Source organism: Schistocerca nitens, chromosome 1, assembly GCF_023898315.1.
Source record: "Schistocerca nitens isolate TAMUIC-IGC-003100 chromosome 1, iqSchNite1.1, whole genome shotgun sequence".
In the NCBI taxonomy this organism is placed as follows: domain Eukaryota; kingdom Metazoa; phylum Arthropoda; class Insecta; order Orthoptera; family Acrididae; genus Schistocerca; species Schistocerca nitens.
The window spans coordinates 1,144,590,838-1,144,614,350 of record NC_064614.1 but is presented as its reverse complement, the minus strand read 5'-3'; the positions used below and the strand labels follow the sequence as shown (position 1 = coordinate 1,144,614,350).

At 38.7% G+C, this 23,513-nt stretch overlaps 1 protein-coding gene across 1 annotated transcript in view; it reads left to right on the top strand.

Moving 5' to 3' along the window:
• LOC126199686 (protein dopey-1 homolog) overlaps window positions 1-23,513 on the top strand; it is a 376,916-nt gene that overhangs the window by 288,517 nt on the left and 64,886 nt on the right. Inside the window, exon 29 of the mRNA XM_049936615.1 lies at window positions 17,619-17,814. Within this exon, the coding sequence (XP_049792572.1) occupies window positions 17,619-17,814 (196 nt within the window). The remainder of the gene's footprint in view (window positions 1-17,618; window positions 17,815-23,513) is intronic.

Sequence of the window (23,513 nt, the reverse complement as noted above, 5' to 3'; positions counted from 1 at the left end):
ACACCATGCACCCTCTCAAAAAAAGTACTTTCATTTAGTTTCCTCTTCATTTTTGGGTGCTTCACTTATTTTGTCAGGCAGTGTATATTAAGACAGTTGTACTGCATATCCCCTCACCAAAAATTTTTTTACCTTAATTTCAAATCGAGCCTTGTATGTTTTTCTTTACTTCTTCATTGCCATTGAACGTGATGCCAAGCAAAGCTTTTTTCATTGTCCCAAACAAATGACAATATGAAGAGGAAAGGTTAGAGCTGTAAGGAGGATGAGGTCGAAGATACCAATCCATTTTGCCAGTAGTCTCCAGCATCACATTTTGAGTGTTGTCTTGAAGAAGAAGAAGAAGAAGAAGAAGAAGAAGAATTTTCCTCTGCCATCCCAAATGTTCCTCTTGATAATGGATTTGACTTTATTTTCAGTCAAGCCTGAATGGTATAGGCTTTTTATAGAGCTTTCTTCATCCAAAAATGCTTGGAAAATCAGACCATGGACACCCCAAAAAATGGTTAATGTGACTTTACCAATCAATGGTTGCGTTTTGAATTTCTTACAGGTGTTTCAGGGTGTTTCCAGGACACACTCTGACACTTGGACTGCACTCAAAATTGTGTATCCAAGTCTGATCACAAGTTAAAATCATGTCCAAAAATACACCACCTTTGCTACTGAAATGATTTTTGAGCTCATTGCAAATGAGAAATATCTGTTCTTTGTAATAAACGGCTACCTTGCACAAGTCTTATGGTAATTCAGCCAGCACTTATTTCATATTTGTCAGGAGTTTTGTTCAATTATAGATCATCAGTCTTCTTGGATAAGTGAATCAATACAAGCTTGTAAGGTCAATACTGCTATGGGATGCACAGTGCTACATTCATTGGCTACACTTTTGTTTCCACTTTTAAATATTTGCATCGAAGCATAAACACTCACATGCTCCATGCATCTAATGCTATAGATTTATTTATTTGAGAGAAAGTATTTATTTATCGGAGAGAAAGTAAAAGTGTGCATCACAAAACACTGTTATCAAAAATTCTTTCTTTGAGCTGACATGACATCATAACTAACGCTTTAGACATTATCTTTACATAAGTATTAATCTAACAGAAGGCAAGCACTTTTCAAAAATTTCCTAACTACAGTAACAGTTTTCATTTCCAGCATTAGGCATGCCTTCACCATATAAGTTTGCCTGTTTAATTTTTGAATAATCCTCCAATAACTGGTTTCATTCTGGTGATGATTTTGTGAAGATAATCTGTACTCCAGACTGAAGCTGACTGTGGAAAAAGGGATTGAAAGATCCAGAAACGAGCATGGCCTGACGCAACTCATAAAACATTTATTGCATACAGAGTGCATACAACAAGTGTACATAGGTATGTCAGTGAAGATTTGTATAAACCATGAATACACAGACCTCGGGGCCCATGTGGACCCCCATTAGATGGTAGCCCACCCTTTTTCATTTGCTGTTGTAATTATTTTTTTCTGATCTTTCATTCCTTCCCAGAAAGAAGAGGGCGGACCCTTGTAGAACTTAGTTCTTTTTAGAATACATTGTTGAAACTGCATAAGTGAACTAAAGTGAATTTTTATGAAACAAATTATGAGAACTAATTATGTATTTTGTTTCTTTCCCTGTTGGGGCCTTGCATAGTCACAGTGAGGCATTTGCGCCCTGCAGTACTAGCAAGTCTGTATGCCCCTGACATAAACCAACAGAAATAGATTCTCATTCAGAACACTCCCACTAGAATCCAAGTTTTTGGAATATTTATACTATCAGTCAAAATTTCTTAATTGTTGGATGGTATATTGTTAACAGTGATTTGGTCAACATACACAAAAGAAGAAGAAGAAGAAGAAGAAGAAGAAAACACTGCACCACAAAGGAATTATCCAAATGGGACAGAAATTGGCAGATGTTATGTACATGTATGAGTGAACAAATGATTACAGTTTCAGAAAAACATGAATCATTTATTTAAGAGAAAAAGCTTCACAAATTTGGCAAGTCGGTAGTGTGCTGGTCCTTATGAAAGCAGATATTCAGCTTGGCATTGATTAATAGAGTTGTTGGGTGTCCTCCTGAGGGATATTGTACCAAATTCTGTACAGTTGGTGTGTTAGATTGTCAAAACGCTGAGGTGACCAGAGGGTCTTGCCTGTAATACACCAAACACCCTCAGATGGTGAGAAATCCAGTTATGTTGCTGGCCAAGGTAGCATTTGGCAAGCATGAAGACAAGCAGTAGATACTGTGACCATGGACGGGCTAGCACTATCTTACTAAAATGTAAGCCCAGGATGGTTTTCCACGAAGGGCAACAAAACAGCAGTAGGATATCAACCTGACTGTCACCTGCCATATGACTCAGCAACCAAGATTGGCAGTCTAAGGTACCATGTCTTCTCATAGCAGGATACCTTTGATTGTCATCCATGGTAACCTCACAGCACAGCTGTATTTTGATGATCTTTTTTATATATGTGAATCTAATATATTATGCGGGAGTATATGAGATGAATTTTCTGTGTGTGTACCATGTACCAGAGAATCACTATATTAACCCCTGTTTAGTAGACTCGCATGGACATCCTTTATGAATTTGTGTTGTGCTATTTAGAATATTACTGCAATTTCTGTTGGTTTTTTAGAGTTTGACAATATGTATACTGTTGTCATCATATTGTAGCTGTAATTTTTCAGATACACCTAACAATGAGACTGTTGTCCTGAAAACAGGTTGTACTGTCCTTTTACTGGAAAATAAAATTTATAGGACTGTATTGGATGTTGGATGGGTGAGGTAGCAAATATACCTTGCTCTCTTTGGAATTATCCACCAGTATGCATTTAGTGTTCTTTTTATCTCATTTACAACTGCTTGAGTTTGGTTTGTGACAGTCTTGCTTCCAAATATTCTTAAATGCTGAATGTCAGGTTTCTCTCCAATGAATGCTTCTTCCTACATCAATTTCCATGGTTTTAAGGCTTTTCTGTGTGATATGTACTGAAATTCACTGCACTGTTGTAGATATTTGCCACCCCCCTCCCCCCAATCTTCTTTTCGGTTGACCTACATCAACCTGTAAGCATCTGGCTTTTTTACTATGGTTCCGTTGTACGAACCTGCCTCTCTGTTTTGTTGTGATATGTATAGTACTATTGCTTGATGTTTATACCTTCTGTCTACAAGATTCAGGTTCATAATTGCTTTTCTATCATCAGTGTGCAAGATATGAACTTTACTACAAGTCTGTTTTTCCACTAACTTCTTGAAAACTCTGTTGATTTCATTAGTTATTTATTAGTGTTAGGAAATGTTTAGCACCTTCAATGCACCTTCAATTGACCATGTCTCATTGGGTCCACACAAATCAGAATACCGAGCGAGGTGGCGCAATGGTTAGCACACTGGACTCGCATTCGGGAGGACGACGGTTCAATCCCGTCTCCAGCCATCCTGATTTAGGTTTTCCGTGATTTCCCTAAATCCTTCCAGGCAAATGCCGGGATGGTTCCTTTGAAAGGGCACGGCCGATTTCCTTCCCAACCCTTCCCTAACCCGAGCTTGCGCTCCGTCTCTAATGACCTCGTTGTCGACGGGACATTAAACACTAACCACCACCACCACCACCAACAACAACAACAAATCAGAATATATTAATACAAGAATACTGTTCACTCTTAACTCGGAATGTTGGTAAGGTAAATTTACCTGTATAGCTTCCGAGCATGTAGCACATTGAGAATCAGTAGTTCCCACATATTTAATGCTACTGGCCACACATTCCCAATTAGTTTCTTCTGTGTCAGGGTTTAAATGTCAGAACCTTCTATGCCACAAGTTCATGATATTTAATGTAGGCATGGACTTGGTTGCAACAGATTGATTATCTGGTAGATCCATGCTGTTATGAAGTTACACTTGTGCATCTGCTTTCTTGTCTGTATCGCGAATGTGACAGCTTTGCATATCAAAGGTAACTGAATGTCTCTTTTCAACTAACTTGCTCCAAGAAAATAAATTTTGTACTTAACTTTTGACATGTAAAGAATATCTATTAGATTAATATTCATATGGTTATAATAGAGGGAAACATTCCACGTAGGAAAAATATATCTAAAAACAAAGATGATGTGACTTACCAAATGAAAGTGCTGGCAGGTCAACAGACACACAAACAAACACAAACATACACACAAAATTCAAGCTTTCGCAACAAACTGTTGCCTCATCAGGAAAGAGGGAAGGAGAGGGAAAGACGAAAGGATGTGGGTTTTAAGGGAGAGGGTAAGGAGTCATTCCAATCCCGGGAGCGGAAAGACTTACCTTAGGGGGAAAAAAGGACGGGTATACACTCGCGCACACACACACATATCCATTCATACATATACAGACACAAGCAGACATATTTAAAGACAGATTAATATTCATCTTTTTTATGCCAACAAATGTATCAATGTGTGTGCAAGCAAATTTCTTCACTGTTTAAATTTTCGTCACTTGTCACCACTACTTATGAACTTAACACTGATGTACAAGACTTTGTCACATTGGGGTTTCGACCCATTAATTATCTATGAGGTTGTTACCCGATACAGAAGTAGTGAAAAATGTTTTGTAATTTGCATTGCTTACCGATTACTTACCACCTGCCTTCGTTTTGCTGTGACAGTTGTTTGCACTGTGCCATGTATCATCCTTCACTTTGATTACTGGTGTATAGGAATTCTTTACATTCACAATCATCAGCTCATAGTGTTTAACTACCCAGAATTTGGAACTCTTTTGGAGACCTTTCCTTATCTGGCATGTCATTCTGCAATTGAGTTGTGAGGAGTATTTTCAGCTAACAGATTTTCAATAAAGTCCACAGTCTTCATAGACATGTTTTAATTTGTCCCACATTTAGCTTGCATTTGTATGTTCTGTAGGTGCACATTAATGCATTAATTCATTCAAGATATACACACTTTCGTTCCATCCATTATTATGGCTGAGATGCACTCCTATAACTTTTGTGTTGCAGATATATTTTACTTATTTATCCATACATAAAATCATGTTCATGATATGGGACAAATTGTAGCAAGAATTGAAGAAGAATATGTGTTTCTGTTAGAATTTTATTTAAGTATTCGTGCTTTGCAAATGGACAAAGTATACATACCTCTTTGTTACGGTAGTCTTTAAATATATATGTACTGGAGAGGACAAAGTGTACATATCGATGTAAGAATTAATTGTAAGCCAACTAACATAACATTTAAAACTGTTACATTGTGGACAAAATTAAAGTTACACACGACATGTTGGTGTACATCTACATACATACTCTGCAAGCCACCTTTGGTGTGTGACGGTGGGTACCCTGTATCAGTACTAGTCACTTTGTTACCTGTTCCAATCAGAAATAGAATGAGGGAAAAATGACTACACACCTCTGTATGAGCCCTAATTTCTCTTATCTTATGTTCATGGTCCTTATGCAAAATGTACATTGGTGACAGTAGGCTCTTGTTGCAGTCTACTTCCAATGCTGGTTCCCTGAATATTTTCTGTAGCATTTCTTGAAAAGAATGTTGCCTTCTCTCTGGGGATTTCCATTTGAGTTCCAGTAGCATTCATGTAATACTTGCATGTTGATCAGACCTACCAGTAACTAATCTAGCAGCCACCTTTGAATTGCTTCAATGTCTTCCTTTACTCTGACCTGGTGGGAATCCCAGAGACTAAGCAGTACTCACACTGGTGTTTTATGTGCGGTCTCCTTTACAGATGAACCACACTTTCCTAAAATTTTCCCAGTAAACTGAAGTTGACCATTCACCTTCCCCGCTACAATCCTTACATCCTTGTTCCATTTAATATATCTTTGTAACATTATATCTAGTTACTTTATCAACTGACTATGTAAAGTAGCATACTACTAATGCTGTATTCAAACATTACAGGATTGTTTTTCTTACTCATCTGCATCAACTTACATTTTACTACATTCAGACATAGCTGCTATTCATCACACCAACTAGATATTTTGTCTAAGTCATCATGTGTCTTCCTGCAGTCATTCAACAGTGATATCTTTCCGTACACCACAGCATCTTCAGCAAACAGCCACAGATAGCTATTCACCCTGCCTGTCAGCTCATTGACGTATGTAGAGAATAATAGCAGCCCTACCACACTTCCTTGGGACACTCATGAAGATACCCTTGTCTCTGATGAACACTCACTGTCAAGGACAATGTGCTGGGTCCTATAACTTAAGAAGCCGTAAAGCCATTCACATATCTGGGAACTTACCTCATATGCTTGTACCCTCATTAGCAATCTCCATTGTGTCACCATGTCAAACACTTTTCTGAAATCTAGGAATACAAAATCTGCCTGTTGCCCTTCATACATAGTTCATAGATTATCATGTGAAAAAAATGGAAAGCTGAGATTCCCATGAGCGATGCTTTTTAAAACTGTGCTGATTTGTGGATAGAAGCTTTTCTGTCCCAAGGAACTTCATTTTATTCAAACTAAGAAGATTTGAGAATTCTTCAGCAAACTGATGGTAAGGATATTGGTCTGCAATTTTGCGAGTCAGTTCTTTTACCCTTCATACATATGGGACAGACCTGTGCATCTCCATTGGCTTGGGACTTGGTGCAGGGTGAGAGATTCGAAATGAATGCAAGTTAAGTCTGGGGCCAGTGGCGTAGATGACTATTTTGTCAAACGGAATTGGGGTTCCATTCAGACCTGGTGACTTTTTGTTTTCAACTTTTTCAGTTGCTTTTCTGCACTAGGGATGCCTATTACTACGTTCACCTCATATGAGTCTGTGTGATGATCAGACAATGACATTTTGTATGATCCTCCTATGTGAACAATTTTGTTAAATGCAAGATTTTGAACTTCAGCTTTCCTTTTGCTGTCTTCTATTGTCACACGATATTGGTCAATGTGTGACTGGATAGAAGCCTTCGACCTACTTAGCAGTTTTATGAAGGACCAGAATGCTCTTGGGTTCTTGGCTAGATCCTTTGTTAAAGTATGATGGTGGTAGTTGTATGCTTCACACACCACTCTCTTAAAGATGCAAGAAACTTTTCTAACTTTTACTTGTCACCATTTATGTTCTCTTTTGATCCAAGAGTGCAATAGTCTTTGCTTCCTCAGTATTTTCTGAATTTTTTTATTAAACTGTGATGGGTCTTTTCCATCCTTAATCCATGTGCTCAGCACCTACTTCTCCAGAGTGTGATTTACAATCCATTTAAACTTTGCCCATAAATCCTCTATTTCCATCATATTGGAACTAAATGATGTCCATTCATTATCTAAGGAGGATGCTAGCAATGTCTTATCTGCTCTTTCTAACAGAAAATGCAGCAACAGAACAAAGTGTTATACTGGTAAAATTCTTCTCGAAGGAGTTCTTATTGATTTTGACTGAGTAAGGTACTTCATTATAGAGTATGCTCCCTATGTCATGGTATCTTCTCAGTCTCTGGTTTGTCTGATGAATGTTATCACAAGCATGGGTGTGTTGGTCATGCATATAAATATTTGTTTCAAACAGATGGAGTTCTTGGTGTGACTGTGTAGGCTTTCCTGACATATTAAGACATGACGTATGCTAATCTCACTTATATTGATTTATACCATGAAATGGTGGTCCTGTTACATGCTGCAGGAGACCAACAGAAGATGTGGCAGTAACCACCGCTACTGAACCCTAGCAAAAGTAAATGTATACCACCCAAGTGGGTAAAGGTGGCAAAAAGCTGTGAATTGCTATCGGTTATCATAACATGTCCTGCTGGTTGAGTCAGCAACTGTCACTTTTTAATGTCAAATAAAACAGGTTCTGGGTGTTACTTACAGGCTAACCGTCTCTATAGCATTGTCTGCCAATCTAATTTCAGTAGCTCTCTTTAAAACTTAGTCCAAAATTTAGTCTTATCATACAAAATTATGCCTCTCTTGGGAAGACAGTGCTCCACCACTGCAGATTTATCAGCTCAGCATATCTGTGTTGAATGGTACAGATTGTTTTGCCTGTATATGATTTTCCACAGAAACGTTGGATTTTGTAAACACTGGGCATCCTCAATCCCAAGTCATCTCCTAATGAGTCCGGGGGCACTCTAGTCTTGGCTGGCAGATGGAATACACTTGTGATATTATATCTTTTTAAAATTCTTTCTGTTTTTTATTTTTTAATATATGCCCCCAATGTATTGTAGAAAAGCCACTAATCTACATACATTTTCTAGTCATTCTGTCACATTTGTATGTGTAGCCATTCTGCTTGAACATGAGCTTAAATGTGTTCCAGGTCTTGTGTCAAGATTTCTACATCTGAGATGGCATTTGTCCTCTTTGCCAACATCCGAAGGACCCTAGTGTGTTATTTTGATGAATGGCAACTAGTTGCAGGCAGATACAACTCCATGTGCGTCGTTTTTTGATCAACACTCTTTCCCAGAGTCCCATTGCCCTTTAGACCATTATATGTAAAAATTGAAGCTTTCTATTCCTTTTGACCGCCACCATGAACTTGATGCTCAGGTGAAAGCAGTTAAAGTGACCCAGAAAACAATTTGGAATGTGTAGTCCATTTGTACATATCAGAAATGTTGGTATAATTCAAAAAACCGTTAAGTTTTAACCCTCGAGCAGATATGCCGTTCTACATAACACAAGCAGGCATGCAGTGTACTTTGTACACATGTAAAGAATAACTGTCTTTATGTTACCAAGGTTAAACAATTATAAAATAAATTTACATTATATTAGTTAAATCACTGTTTAAGTATACAATGAAAAAAATGTTCATTATACAGGGTGATTAAAAAAGAATACCACAACTTTAGGAATTTAAAACTCTGCAACGACAAAAGGCAGAGCTAAGCACTATCTGTCGGCGAATTAAGGGAGCTATAAAGTTTCATTTAGTTGTACATTTGTTCGCTTGAGGCGCTGTTGACTAGGCGTCAGCGTCAGTTGATGCTAAGATGGTGACCGCTCAACAGAAAGCTTTTTGTGTTATTGAGTACGGCAGAAGTGAATCGACGACAGTTGTTCAGCGTGCATTTCGAACGAAGTATGGTGTTAAACCTCCTGATAGGTGGTGTATTAAACGTTGGTATAAACAGTTTACAGAGAATGGGTGTTTGTGCAAAGGGAAAAGTTCTGGACGGCCGAGATCGAGTGATGAAAATGTAGCACGCATCCAGCAAGCATTTGTTCGCAGCCCAGGAAAATTGACTCGCAGAGCTAGCAGAGAGCTGCAAATTCCACAATCAACTGTATGGAGAGTCCTACGAAAAAGGTTAGTTATGAAACCTTATCGTCTGAAATTGGTTCAAGCACTGTCTGCAGCTGATAAGATTAAAAGAATTGATTTCTGTGATTTTATCCTTGCTCAAATGGAAACAGATGAATCTTTCGTTTCAAAGATTGTGTTTAGTGATGAAGCAACTTTCCACACTAACGGGAAAGTCAACCGTCACAATGTCTGTATATGGGGCACTGAGAATCCGCGGGAAACAACTCAGTATGAACGTGACTCGCCTAAGGTGAACATTTTCTGTGCCATTTCAGCCAATAAAGTTTTTGGTCTCTTTTTCTTCGAAGGTGCTACTGTAACTGGACTACAGTATCTGCAGATGTTAGAGAATTGGCTGTTCCCTCAGCTCGAACAAGAAGCACAACAATTCATATTTCGGCAGGATGGAGCGCCACCACATTGGCACTTATCTGTCCGTAACTACCTGAACGTCAACTACCCGAGGCGATGGATCGGCCGCCAGGCAGCCCGTGGCAGAGCACTTCATCACTGGCCTCCAAGAAGCCCTGATCTTACCCCCTGCGATTTTTTCTTATGGGGGTATGTTAAGGATATGGTGTTTCGGCCACCTCTCCCAGCCACCATTGATGATTTGAAACGAGAAATAACAGCAGCTATCCAAACTGTTACGCCTGATATGCTACAGAGAGTGTGGAACGAGTTGGAGTATCGGGTTGATATTGCTCGTGTGTCTGGAGGGGGCCATATTGAACATCTCTGAACTTGTTTGTGAGTGAAAAAAAAACCTTTTTAAATACTCTTTGTAATGATGTATAACAGAAGGTTATATTATGTTTCTTTCATTAAATACACATCTTTAAAGTTGTGGTATTCTTTTTGAATCACCCTGTATTACTCTCTTGTCGTGTACAAGTGTTGCCGCACACTAGTGACCCATTCGAAGCATTAAATAGTGCAGTTGCATCAGATTTCTGCCAGCCTCTTATCTGATTACTAATTATCCCAAAGATATTTGCCCCAATGTAGGATTACATTGCTAGCTCAGAATCAGGATCATTTTCTTGCACAGATCGTAAATTTTTTCTCACCTAGTTCACTGGTTATTTTATATTACAGATGCTTGCTTAGATGTATGACAACACAACTTATCATTGTGTTAGCTGAAGCAGTAATGAAGGAATAAGTACAGGCTCACAGTTGTAAAACAACAATGCATTGTTACAAAACAATGTTTTTTTGTGATTGGTGCATTTTGTACAAAGGCACGCCCACTTAAATATTAAAAATGCCGATCTCAGAGTGCTACCTTCAAAAACTTCCAAAAATAAATTGATGAAAATGGGGGATGATGGGCTTCCCATAGTCATTTTGTCCAAAGAAATTGTCATGAAATGAACCATATTCTGGCAAAGCGTCATCATTTCCAGGATTTCACTAATTATCATCAAGGACTCTTCAAGAGGATGAGTAAAGAGAGAGATTACATCAGAAGCTCACACCCAAATCCAAGGGACGAAGACATATAGACTTCAACAGTTGTATAAAAACTGTAGAATTGGAAATGCGATTTTGATATCTTCTGACATGAATGCTAAGAACAGAAGCTAAATACTTGTAATGGGACATAGTGAACTTCTTTGTGAATTTTTGCCAAAGCATAGATCTTGTTAGAATGGCAGCACAATGAACTTTTCTAAGCACATCATCGGACAACAAACTCTTTGTCAGAATGAAAGCATTTTCTGCTTTATCTGTTCAGCTGGGTCATTCTACAGTTGAAGGCATGCTGAGTCCTTGAGTAAAAGTTCCATTTTGCCCCCATAATCTGTGAAAGAAGAACTGTGGCATTACCTTTGTCCACTGACAGGGCAAATAAATCTGAATCTTCTCTAATAGACCGAACTGCTGCCCTTTTGACAGAGGAGTGATTGTTATGGGGAGGGAGGGGGGGGGGCGTTGAGCCATAAGAAATCTCTTGCCTGATTTTTTCCTGCTGGGTCCGCAGGAAAGCTGGACACTACTCATTTCACCAAGCAAATAAATTCATTGCTGGAAGACTTCTGATGTAAGAGCAAAATTTAGGCCTTTCTTTCTACACTGATAGTGTGACATCATCCAGTTCTTTACTCATGAAGTTAATCATGATCCATCAGTGGGTATCGTCATTGGATGTCATGGGTTGAGAGCAAAAATGTTGAAACTTTGAAGATTACCTACTGATGGCACTCCTGTGTGCACAGTCCGATAGTGCTGAAGAAGAGCAATCCCAAGGTGACGTAGGATCGAGGAAGCCTGGTGTTTGGGAAATTGTATGTAGACCAAAAATCTGCATCATTCAACACAGGTGTGCTGAGCACACACATTTGATGCAGTCTGAGAAATCTGCAGTGGCACAATGTCTTATCAAGGGACACAGAACCTTGTATGATAAGACAAAAATGCTTGCCTCTGCATCTTGCTATTGAGAAAGTATTTTAATGGAAGCTGTCAAGATAATGCTGGCAGACAGCATTATAAGTGGAGGTCAGGGTTATCCTTTAAGTAAGACTTGGAACCCTGTTTTATTTGATATTAAAAAACAATGGTCACTGACCTAGTCAGCAGAATATGTTGACGGTGATAACAGCAATTCATTGATATTTATTTATTTTTTTATTTCATTTTTTTTCTTTTTTTCTTTCTTTCTCTCCAGCTGTCTCCACTGGGGCTCGCCGGCCGGTGCGGCCGAGCGGTTTTAGGCGCTACAATCTGGAACCACGTGACCGCTACGGTCGCAGGTTCGAATCCTGCCTCGGGCATGGATGTGTGTGATGTCCTTAGGTTAGTTAGGTTTAAGTAGTTCAAAAGTTCTAGGGGACTGATGACCTCAGAAGTCAAGTTCCATAGTGCTCAGAGCCATTTGAACCATTTTCCACCGGGGCTCTGTACATTCACTTGCACTGGGAGGCAGTTGCGACGATTTCTGGTGCATGTGCTTTTGGCCTTATGCACTATATAAAAGGACTGTAATTTCATGGTATAAATCAGTTCCAGAGAGATAAGCATACAGTTTTCTTACCTGGAGGTGGCATCCAGGTGGACTGCAGAAATATTGTGTTCATATGATTGTATGATCTTAGACCCTCCAGGGTAGCCGAGAGCGCTAATGCACTGCTTCCTGGATTTGGGTAGGCGCGCCAGCCCTGGATCGAATCTGCCCGGCAGATTAACGATGAGGGCCGATGTGCTGGCCAGCCTGGATGTGGTTTTTATGCGGTTTTCCACATCCCGCTAGATGAATACCGGGCTGGTCCCCGTGTTCCACCTCAGTTACATGGCTCGCAGACATCTGAACACTTTTGCACTATTCCATGGATTACACTCAACGCAGACGGTTGGGGTACACTAATTCCGTCCCGGGGGGTATGGGGTGGCGGCAGGACAAGGCTCAAGCAATAGAATGATTGTATGATCTGACTGCAGAACCGAGACGAATACGATCACATGGAGGTTCTTATTTGCAAATGAAAATGTCTCTAGGATGTATGTACGAAAGTCACTCCAAAGGAAATGCACACTTTTTTTTCCTTCAAAAATCCCACTTTTGTTCTGAATTGTAGCTGTTCACAGAGGTCATAGAAACGTTCTTCCTATGTGTATACAAATTTAATTCAATCTGTTTCTGTAAGTCATGCTATTATGGCATTCCATCAAGACTGCTGCTGCTCATTATGTTCCTCTGAGAAACAATGTGATGTTGTAGAATTCGTATGTTGTGAGAACAAGACAGTGACTAACTTTTGCAAGAGATTAATTAAGGTGTATGCAGACAGTGCTGTTGATCACAGTCCAATTAGTCATTAGACAACCAGATTATCTGCTGAAAGTGGGTACGGCAATACTTGGTGCCTCCCGCACAACTGCAGCACAAGCACTCCACAGACTGCCAACAGAGTGATGTGTATTCCCGATCTGATTTTGCCCGATAAATGTATTGCAATGAATGAACTGTAAACCTGAGTGGGAGTAGGAGAAATGGGTGTGTGCAGAATATTGAGGCAGTTGAAGTTGGAAAATGTTCGTGTAAGGTGGGTTCTGAGAATGTTTGCAGGAGCCAGTGTTGTAACTGCAACAGGAACGGTCATGGGGTTGCCACGAACGAAAACGCGGTGGGACTGAACAAGAGTGGCCCGCGAACAAACAAGATGGCCGAACACGAATGGAAGGACAAGCAAGATGACAGACAACCAAGCAAGATACCAAAATCAACAAAAAGTATTAAGCAAAGAGGTCACAAGAGATAACCTAACGAAATAAAAACAACGCTCACTCGTAAATGGGAAGTAAGCACATGCAACATAAACACGATGTCTGTGAGTGAGATATCAACCGACTCAATGCGAATACCAGACTGCCTCATTGAGTGAGAGGCAGCCGCCTAAATACATGGCAGGGTATGTTGCTATTGGCCACTGGAACCACGTGCTTCACAGTGGTGCTCTCACGTTAGACTCGGGGCCAGGAGTGCATGCAGCCACAGCTTATAGTGCAACTGCTGCAGAGACCTCTTGTGGTCATTGAGTTGCTTGCCATCTGGCACGGATTCGAAACCTGCGGCGCTCGGTACCAGAGCCAGTATACAGACATTGTTTTCACAGTGGCATAAAGCAGTGGAAAGAGACAGACACTACGTGAAAAAATGTCATTTCGTCTCTCGCGAATTTGTTGACATAGGGTGGAAATATCAAAGGTATGTAAAATAAATTGGATGTTTGAAAAAGCTGTGCATTTATTTTGGAGTGACCCTTTTTCATGGGAGAGGTAAATTCCCAATTTTTTGAAGAGTGGCTTGGTGGATGCATATGGTGACAATCTTATCATGACATTGACAAATAATTTCTGCATAGTAATGTCTTTTTGGTTATTGACTGCAGAAAGGAATTCCACATAAAAGAATTGAATTCACATGAGCAAAATCTACTGTTCTAATGGTAGTCAAGTCACACCTTTGACAAAGAACTGGCATAGCAGAGGCTACTCCTGTTGCGCAGCAGTTTATTTCCTCAACTCAAAGAATTTAATCTCACTGACCTGATCATTTATTTTATTGTTTATGAGTAATGACTATCTGTGTTGTATGTTTCTTTGATGTGCAGAAGACCATATGAACTGTTTTGTCCATATTAAGTAAGAGATGGTTGTTATCTTATTTTACGGGCTATAAGGTGCTATAGACTCCAAGGGACACCTTAATTTTTAAGCAGTTTTTTTTTTAAAAATAACATTTTTACCACCCTTATTGATAGCTTGAAAAGCCAGAATAAAAAGAAATTCTTAGTTGACAAAACCAAAGTGACCATTAAAATCCCTGAAAATTGTCATCTGAACTTTCTTCTTCTTCTTCTTCTTCTTCTTCTTCTTTCTCCTCTTCCCCTTCATGATCATCATTTTCCTCTTCATACATAAGATGGTCTTCACTGCTCCTCTTCATATATAAGATGGTCTTCACTGCCACTGAGATGCTAATTATGCCGCACTTCTTGAAAAACTTAACACTAATGTCTTCTCTCGCTCTAGACCACAGTGTGTTTTGTCCAGTGAGACACTTGTTTGATTGTAGGTTGTTTTAAATCTCCCTTTGGCCTGAATTCATACACTTTAAATGGTTTATTTATCGAGACATCAAGAGATTGCAGTTGTGAAGTAAGTCCTCCCAGAATAACAGCAAGTTGTGTATTTCCCTGTCTCAATTTCTCTTTCACAGAATTTTTCAAATGACTACTAAACTGATCTAGTGCAAGAAGAGAAATTTAATAAAACACCTTTCCTTCTCTCCAACACTCTGTTAATCCATAATTTCGTACCAGCCTCGTCCATCCAACTCTTGTCATGTAAGTGAACAACAACATCTGGCAGTATTTGAGAAGGTTTTAGTATTGGATTAAGCTTAGTACCATCAGCACAACATGAAAGGACAACAGTGTAGTGCATTTTTTCATGCCCACCTGTTTTTATAGTTACAGCTTTAGTACCTTTCATGGCAACAGTTATGTCGCTCGGCACATCAAATGGCAGAGATTTTCATCCATATTCTCCATTTGGCCTAGTCCCACACTTCTTTTTTTTTAATGTTGAATAATAAAGTCGTGGAAAGACAATATTTTCCGTTCATGCTCATGTGGCGTTTTCCGACATGTTTTGGTTTTGGTTTGCATGCTAAGTCCATGATGCATCATGAACGTATGGCACCAACCACTCCACCCTTAAGCCTGTTAAGTTCCACAGTAGCACTAGCATATGAGCATGTATTTGAATCATTTTTGTAATAATTCCAATGCAATTTTGATGGTGGCCATGAATCCACTTCATTACATCACCTTCTAGTTATGTCCATTTTGCATTCAGTCCTCTTATTTGCACATTTAGTCTTCCTCACTTCTTTTTTATTTTCCAGTTCTTCTGTACTAGCCTGCCAATCGCAAATTGTTTTTTCTGTTGGTCGAGGGCCGAAATGCTGCTCAGCTGCTCTGTTTCCATGTTGTTTTACATTTTGCTAATTCTTCCAGTTTATAGCCCACTATGAATATCTTTTTCTTTCCATTATAAAATTAGCTACTACCAAAAATATTGTACTGTTACTATTGATGAAAATCACTTTCAGTTCAAGATCATTGGCACCATAGACTGCAGTGATGCATCATAGGCTGTTCTGTGTTTGTGATAGTGAGGTGGGAGGGAGACAGTGTTAGCAAGCTTGTGAATACCTGCAACTCATGTTCATCACATTGGTGCACTGCTGCCACCAGTTGATTCCAATGTTGCCAGATAGAGATAGGTTTCCTGTAGCATGAAATATATGGCCTTTTTTAAGACCGTTGGGAATTTTTAAACTAAATGCTGGACATTTTTATATTAATTTTGATTTAAGATTGCATTGTAATCCATAAAATAGGTATAGACCATCCAGAATAACATGCCGACCCGATTAACACACATGATAAGCCAGGAAAAAAAATCGTAGAGCCATTGCAAACTTTCATGTTAGGTAGATCCTACTTCTGTAAGAAGCCATAACTCCAATATTCTTCTGTTGTATAGTGTAACAGAGCTACATATATTTTTCCCCGCTGAACTTAGAAAAGATATAAGGAAGTGAAAGTGTTCTGGGCCAAGACCATAACATAATGTTTTAATGTAATTTTAGATGAAGTCACAATTTGAAGCAATGCATAACATTTTTACTACTTGCACAACACATCATATAACAAGTATCTTTTGATATGTCGACAAAGGTACAAAAGATTAGATTAGATTAGATTATGTTATATTAGATTCAGTTTTCGTTCCATGGACTCAAAAATGGAATGATTCTTGTGGGTATGGAACATGTCAAAGTATAACATAAAACATTTCAATATAATACTTACTACCCTGATCATTTGTCGGGAGATAGTCAAAATAGGTTAATACAATGTAGTAAACTGGAACAGCTAATATTTACAGAATTAACACATTGTCAGAATGAAACACTGCTATGCACTATTAATAAATTTATCATTCACAAAATACCCAATCTTGACTGTTGTGACCAAGTGTTGCCAAAACTGAAATCTAACAGATATTTTTACTTAAGTCTCTGTTAAAGGCATGTATTCTCATACACAACAGTGATTAAAGAAAGAGAAAGAAATAAATCAAAGTTGTGGAAGTATAGGCAAATTAGGATAAAATAATTTTACTCTAGTATCTATGGATACTTGTTATTTTATGTGTTCTGTTTGTGTAGTGAAACTGTTATGTGAGTTGCTTCAAACTGTGACCACTTTATTTTAAATTCTATCAAAACAATAGGTTATGGGCTTGGCCCAGAACACTTTCATTTTCTTATACCTTCTCTATCCCTAACCTGTGAAGAATAAATTCATATGACACCTGACATAAATGTTCTCTGAGTGTCATACCACGCCATAATGGAGAAAACTATACTGGTCAAACCAATGTTTCAGTCCCGGTTACAGTGCCCTTCTTCTGGGTCTACTGGGCCATCAGTGGACCCAGAAGGTCACTATAACCATGGTTGAAATGTTGGTTTCTCAAATATAGTTTTTAAAATTATGATGCATGATGATACTCAGAAAACTTTTATGTCAACTGACTCTGGCTGTTGAAGCCAGTGCAGTTATATCATTTGACATTGTCTTCCACAATTCATACCTTAAACTGTGCTGATAGTTGCTATATTCTTATGTATAAAAATAAATTTTACTGACATATGTCACACAAATTGGTGAAATAAAGATCTCATATGCTCACAGAACGGCTTGCTGAAAGCCTGCGGCTGCCACAAGTGGTTCCATCAGTCCAGGCACAGGTGTTTCTATGCTTCCGAGTGCTGTTGCTGCGAATGTCACCACAACATGTAACATCATTGTGGCCAGTGATTGTCAGTGAACTAGTCCAAGTGTTCCTGCACATTGAACAGGAGCTTAGTACTGACACTGAGCAATTCAGGTTTGTTTTTACTCTCATATTCCCACATTATTCTTATACTGTTGATTTTCATAACATTTATGTACATAGTTTTGATGCTGACGGGTCCATCAGTTGTCAGTATACTTCATGTAATATGTAAAAATGTTTATTCAATTGCTGAATGGTTGTGTAACTTCAGCATAAGTGCCAGTGACTGCTCAAGCAATATTTGAACAAGATATTGATGTGGTAGAGTGAGGGGATATGTGTCATAAAATTTGCAGATAAATCTGGCATGGAATGAACTGTGTTTGTAGTGCAGTATCGAAGGGAAAAAAATCATTTCCATGTATTTGTAAAAACACCTTTGAAATTGTGAAACAGCTTTGCATATCTACAACACGATTTTGTAAATGCCTCTAAGGCAATGCATCTTCATAACTCTGTAGATGGCTGTTGTTTTGATTTACAGCCATTTGCATTTTGCAGTTGAAAGCTGTCAAAAATTCTGCTAGGTGTCAGAGATTTCCTTAATTTGACTCAACTGTAGGAGTGTCCCAGTTGTAAAGACTAAATGCATTAAAATTTCATGTAAGATGCGGCATTTTTTCATAAATCTCTGTGCTTATGACATCGTATCTATTGAACTATGTATTGGACAGTGATGTATTTGTATAGATACATTTAGTGGCGTGTGTGGTTACAGTCTGCATAATATTTTGCATATAGATTTAGTAGGAAAGAAGTTATACATTTAAATGTCGTGCAGCAAATTTTCACAGAGCAGAATGTTTATGATGTGGTATCTCCTGAACTATGTATGGTACCGTGATATAATTTTGTAGGTGCTTTTAGCAGTATATGTGGATATTGTCTGTGAAATCTATTGCAATTAAATTTAATAGCACGGAAGTAATAAATTTTAATATCATGCATGATATGGCAGTTTTCATGCAACTCATTTTTTATAAAGTCGTATCTCCTGCACTGTGATAGGTAGGTGGTTCTTAGCCTGACAGCTATTATTGCCAGGTAGGTGGTTATAATGATTGTTTCCTGATGGTAAGGGATATGTGTACCAAGTTTGGTTGAAATAGATACAGTGGTTTAAGAGGAGATGTGAATATCTCTCTCTCTCTCTCTCTCTCTCTCTCTCTCTCTCTCTCTCTCACACACACACACACACACACACACACACACACACACACACCTTTTTGTAATTTGTATGGTTGCATTCTTTGATGGTCTAACATTTTTCCATAAAGATATATAAAAGGAAGCAACACAAGTAGCATTTGTAGCTTTGCTACAGCTGAGAAGGAAACCTGAGGGGTGTCAAAATGGAAAGCGTGAACAGTTGTCCGAGACATGGTAGGATCAACAGTAGGGGTGAGAAATATAAGCACATGCCTTGAGAAGCTCAAGTAATTCTCAGAGAGACTCTCAAGAAGATGGAGAACACTTCTTGTGTCACAGCTATGCAGTACACTAAGAACAATATGTTTTACTACTTGCCCATTGTGACTACAGACTGAGTCATAAACGGAGGCTTTGCCTTGTCATGCAGTCTAATACATATTCAGTCTGTCAGTCTGCAACACATCCACAGAAAAGAAATCATGTCATTCCACTTGAATGTAATCATTTGAGTGAAGTAAATAGGAAAGATCTGTATACATTAGTGAGCCCCTTCTTTAAATATAAGTTTGCATTGCTGGTTAATGATTTAAATGTGTAAGGTTTAGTTCTAGATGACCATTTTATATGTTTTGCCACTTGAAAATCTGGAATGAAGCCCTTCCAGACCTGTGTGATCAAATGATAAGCTGCTCAAAATAAGAAGCAGTAATGCTAATGTGAGAGCAACTGAAGTGGGATCAGCCACATGACATTTATTTATTTTTATTAAATACTGAAGTATTACAGACATTGATGGCCACCAGTCATATCATAAAACCAAATTGTGATATTCAGTGTACCAACCAGCTGCCATCTGCAGATACAAGCTGAACTGCTGAAATGCCAGAGCTGTCACCCCTATATGAACCACAGAAGACACCCAATTTTGCTCCAGAAGCTATCAGTGCTGCTCCTTACCACAGCACACGTTCAGTGTCACCAGTGAGGAATGCTGGAAGGACACAGCACACGTTCAGCGTCACCAGTGATGAATGCTGGAAGGATTTATATACAACAATTAAGACAGTTGCCTTCACGTACAGTGTATGGCAAATCATGTTAAAATGGTGTTCCACATTTCAGTTGTTGAGATACCTTTCTAAAGACACTATCCCAATACTGAGATGAGAAAACTAATTTTTGTGCCCTAATATACTATCCAGCATCCCTGTGTTACACAATGCTCAATCATGGAGGAAATTTCCTGTTGTTGAAGCCTTGCGGAAACTGCTATGAAAGTGTCATTGCAGGGCTGCAGAGTTTTATACACACTAGGCATCCTTAGTCCCAAATTGTTCTTAAGAGAACCAAGGAGCAGGAGATTAGGGTTTTCTTCAGGTGTTCAGTTTCTTTTCATATGCTGTCAGTGTCAGAGACATGTATGCTCTTTGTACCAGCATCGTAGGAACTCTATTGCATTCACGCAGCAGATGACAGCTTATTGTTTGCAGTTACCAGTCAGTGTACATGGATTTGTTGTAAATTTTGTGTTAGAGAATTCTGTTGTTCCTTTTGTAAACCAATACATCCAAGAAAGGGGTCTTTCCATATTTTCAACTTCCATCATGAACTTAATGCTGGGATGAAGAGAAGTCTTCCAGGAACCATTAAGAGGTACCACTCCAGGTGGCCAGACAGTGAAGGTATCATCAAAACTCCAAAAACAGGTTGGTTTCAAAGCTGCCTTCATCATTCTCAAAATATTCCCTAAATAAGTTTGTAAAACTGAGAGATGAATGACTTCCCATTTAGAATAATAGACTCCAGTCTATTAGTTTGTTCAAAAACACAATCATTAAGCAAAACATATGTTGATATCAGCGCATGATGACAGAGTTACATTGTTTCCACATAAAGTTTTCCACTAAAAAACTGTGGGACTCCTTAAGTGGAATGCTAATGAAAAGACAAGCAACATCAAAACTGACTGGAAGTTCTAATTCATCCAGATTTAGTGATTTCAGCCACCAAATGAATGCCACGGCATTGGAAATAAGGTGCTCACATTTTCTTATGAAAGAAAGAAGGACCTTCATTAAATATTTCAGTGAGTTGGAATGGATACACACAGAGTACTGACAGTGGCACATAATGGCATCTTTCTTTGTGGATTTTCTGCACGCCATTTAATCTTGGTGAACCAACCACACCCGTATGACTTTTTCTGGATTACATCTTCAGGCAGCAGGCTCTTTTTCAAAAGTGAGACAATTTTACAATTTATCCCATCAATGGAGTTGCTCTGCTTTTGAAAAAGATTGAGAAGAGCAGGAGTGTATATTAATTACATTAACTGACAATGGAAACTGATATACCATTCTACAGTAGGATGTTAGGTAGCTTAAATCAAGTAATTTGAGTCTCACCCACTAAGCTCACAGACACGATTTCAGCTTGTGCTGTTTCCAAACCTTAGCTCACATGTACTTAGAAGCAAGAGAAAGAAAAAACAAGTTATGTTCCTAAAACAGAAAGGCCAGCTGTAGGAAGCATAATGCAAAGTCTCCACTGCACTGTTTACCAGCAATTACTGTCTTTTTTTAAATGCGTGCTTATTGCACCATAAAACATTTTTACACTTCCCATACATTATTAGCAGCAATGTAAATTAGTCCAGAAGGTTTCCTTGCTTTTAGGTACTTTCTTGTGACCTGCTAATTTTAGCAATTTCTGGGCAGTTTATACAGGGCCATTTTAATTCAGTTACAAAAGAAACTGCACATTTCCTTATTAAGTCAAATACGTAGGCTCCTACCATCAAATATGAAATTGAAGTAAAGTATCTGTATTGGAAAAGTTGTTGCTGATATGCTTATTTAATTCAGAAACATTCAGACATACAGTAGCAACAACAAGAAAAGGTGGTTACAATTTTGGCAATCTCATTAAGTGTCAGAGTTCTGAAGACAATACAAGGGGGAGGAAAAAAAATGTTAGACATAACCTTGCATGCTTGGAACTAACTATGGAAAATCCAGGATAGATAATATTGGAACTAACTGTGCTAAAATAAAGTTCATGATTCCTTGTCTTGGGCTCTGGCACAACTTTATCACCTTCACAGTGCTCTCCATTATAGGAGGATAGTTCATTAATCAAACAGATGAATAACCATAAAGCAAGAATGGTTTGTTAAATTAATACTGTTTTTTGGCTCCCATTGTGAAAAGTTTTCTTATCCTCTCAAGAAAGAATTCTTTGCCATGAGCTCAAAGTTTGTTTTGTACTTTCTTCTTCATCTCTTTTTTTTTTTTTTCCATTGAGTTGATGCCATGCAGTGCTTTGTTTTTTCGACTAAACAATAGAAATCTGAAGGGCCAGAGGCAGGGCAGACCATGGGCACTCCATAAGCTGAATAACATGACCTTACTAGTCAATTGTTATATTTTGAATTTCTTTCATACAAGCAATTCATGGTGTTTCTGCTACATGCTTTGATGCTTGGACTTTCCACTGGATGCGTCTAAATCCTTCCTTTGATGCTTGGACATTTAGAGGTGAAAGCAACAGGTTATTCAGAGCCATCAGCGTATTGGTGTGCTAGGACCATGCTGAGGCCTTACTATGAGGTGTCAGTCGCCAACACAATGTGCTGGTCCAAAGAGAATGTTGCTAAACAAGGGGCTGAGAGTAGCTTGGATTTCAACATTTGAAAAGCGTATTTGCAATCCAGAATCCAGCAAAAAAATAACATCATTGCGTAACAAGGTATGCAATGATAAGAAGGCCTGAAGCTCCTTCATGGACTAGGAGTGAGACATAGACATAACAATGGAGATGTGGTCTGGAAGATGGCAAATCCCTACAACATGAGACCTCGAACCCCAAAAAAATAATAGAATATTGAAAAAACTTTATATGTATAATTTTTTTTGGTGAGGTTACACCATAAGGCTGCAGACAGTAGGACAGAAAACAAAGTGTGCAAATTTTACAAGTGATCGTCTGTGGAGGAGCCCATAACAACAATATCATCAAGATAATTAATGCAACCCGGGGTAGGCACAGTCATTTGCTCTAAAAATTGTTGGAAAATAGCGAGGACACTAGCCACACTAAAAGGAAGGTGCAAATACTGATAGAGACCAAAAGGAGTATCCAAAACCAGAATTCGTTGAACCTCTTTGTTCATAGGAAGCTGCAGATACACTTAAGGTAGATCAATTTTAGAACAGTACTGGCCACCCAATATTTTCACCAATAGTTCCTCCCAGTGTCGGAGAGGATACATATCCATTTTGAATGTGCATTGACAGTAGTACTGAAGTCGCTACAGAGGTGAAGTTTCCCCAACAGCTTCCGAACTACAACTAGTGGAGATGAACATTCACTAGCCAAAACAGTTTGCACCACCACTAGAAATTGAAGTCTGTCCAATTCAGCTTTCACTTGATCTTTCAGGGCAACAGGAGTAAGACGCACAAAACAAAATCAAGGCTGAGCTGTGGATTTAAAAAAAATATATGAGTAGAAAAATTCAGAGCACACCCTGTATGTTCTGAACACAAGTCTGTAAACGCCTCACACAATGTTTCCAATTGAGAATATGGTACCTGATC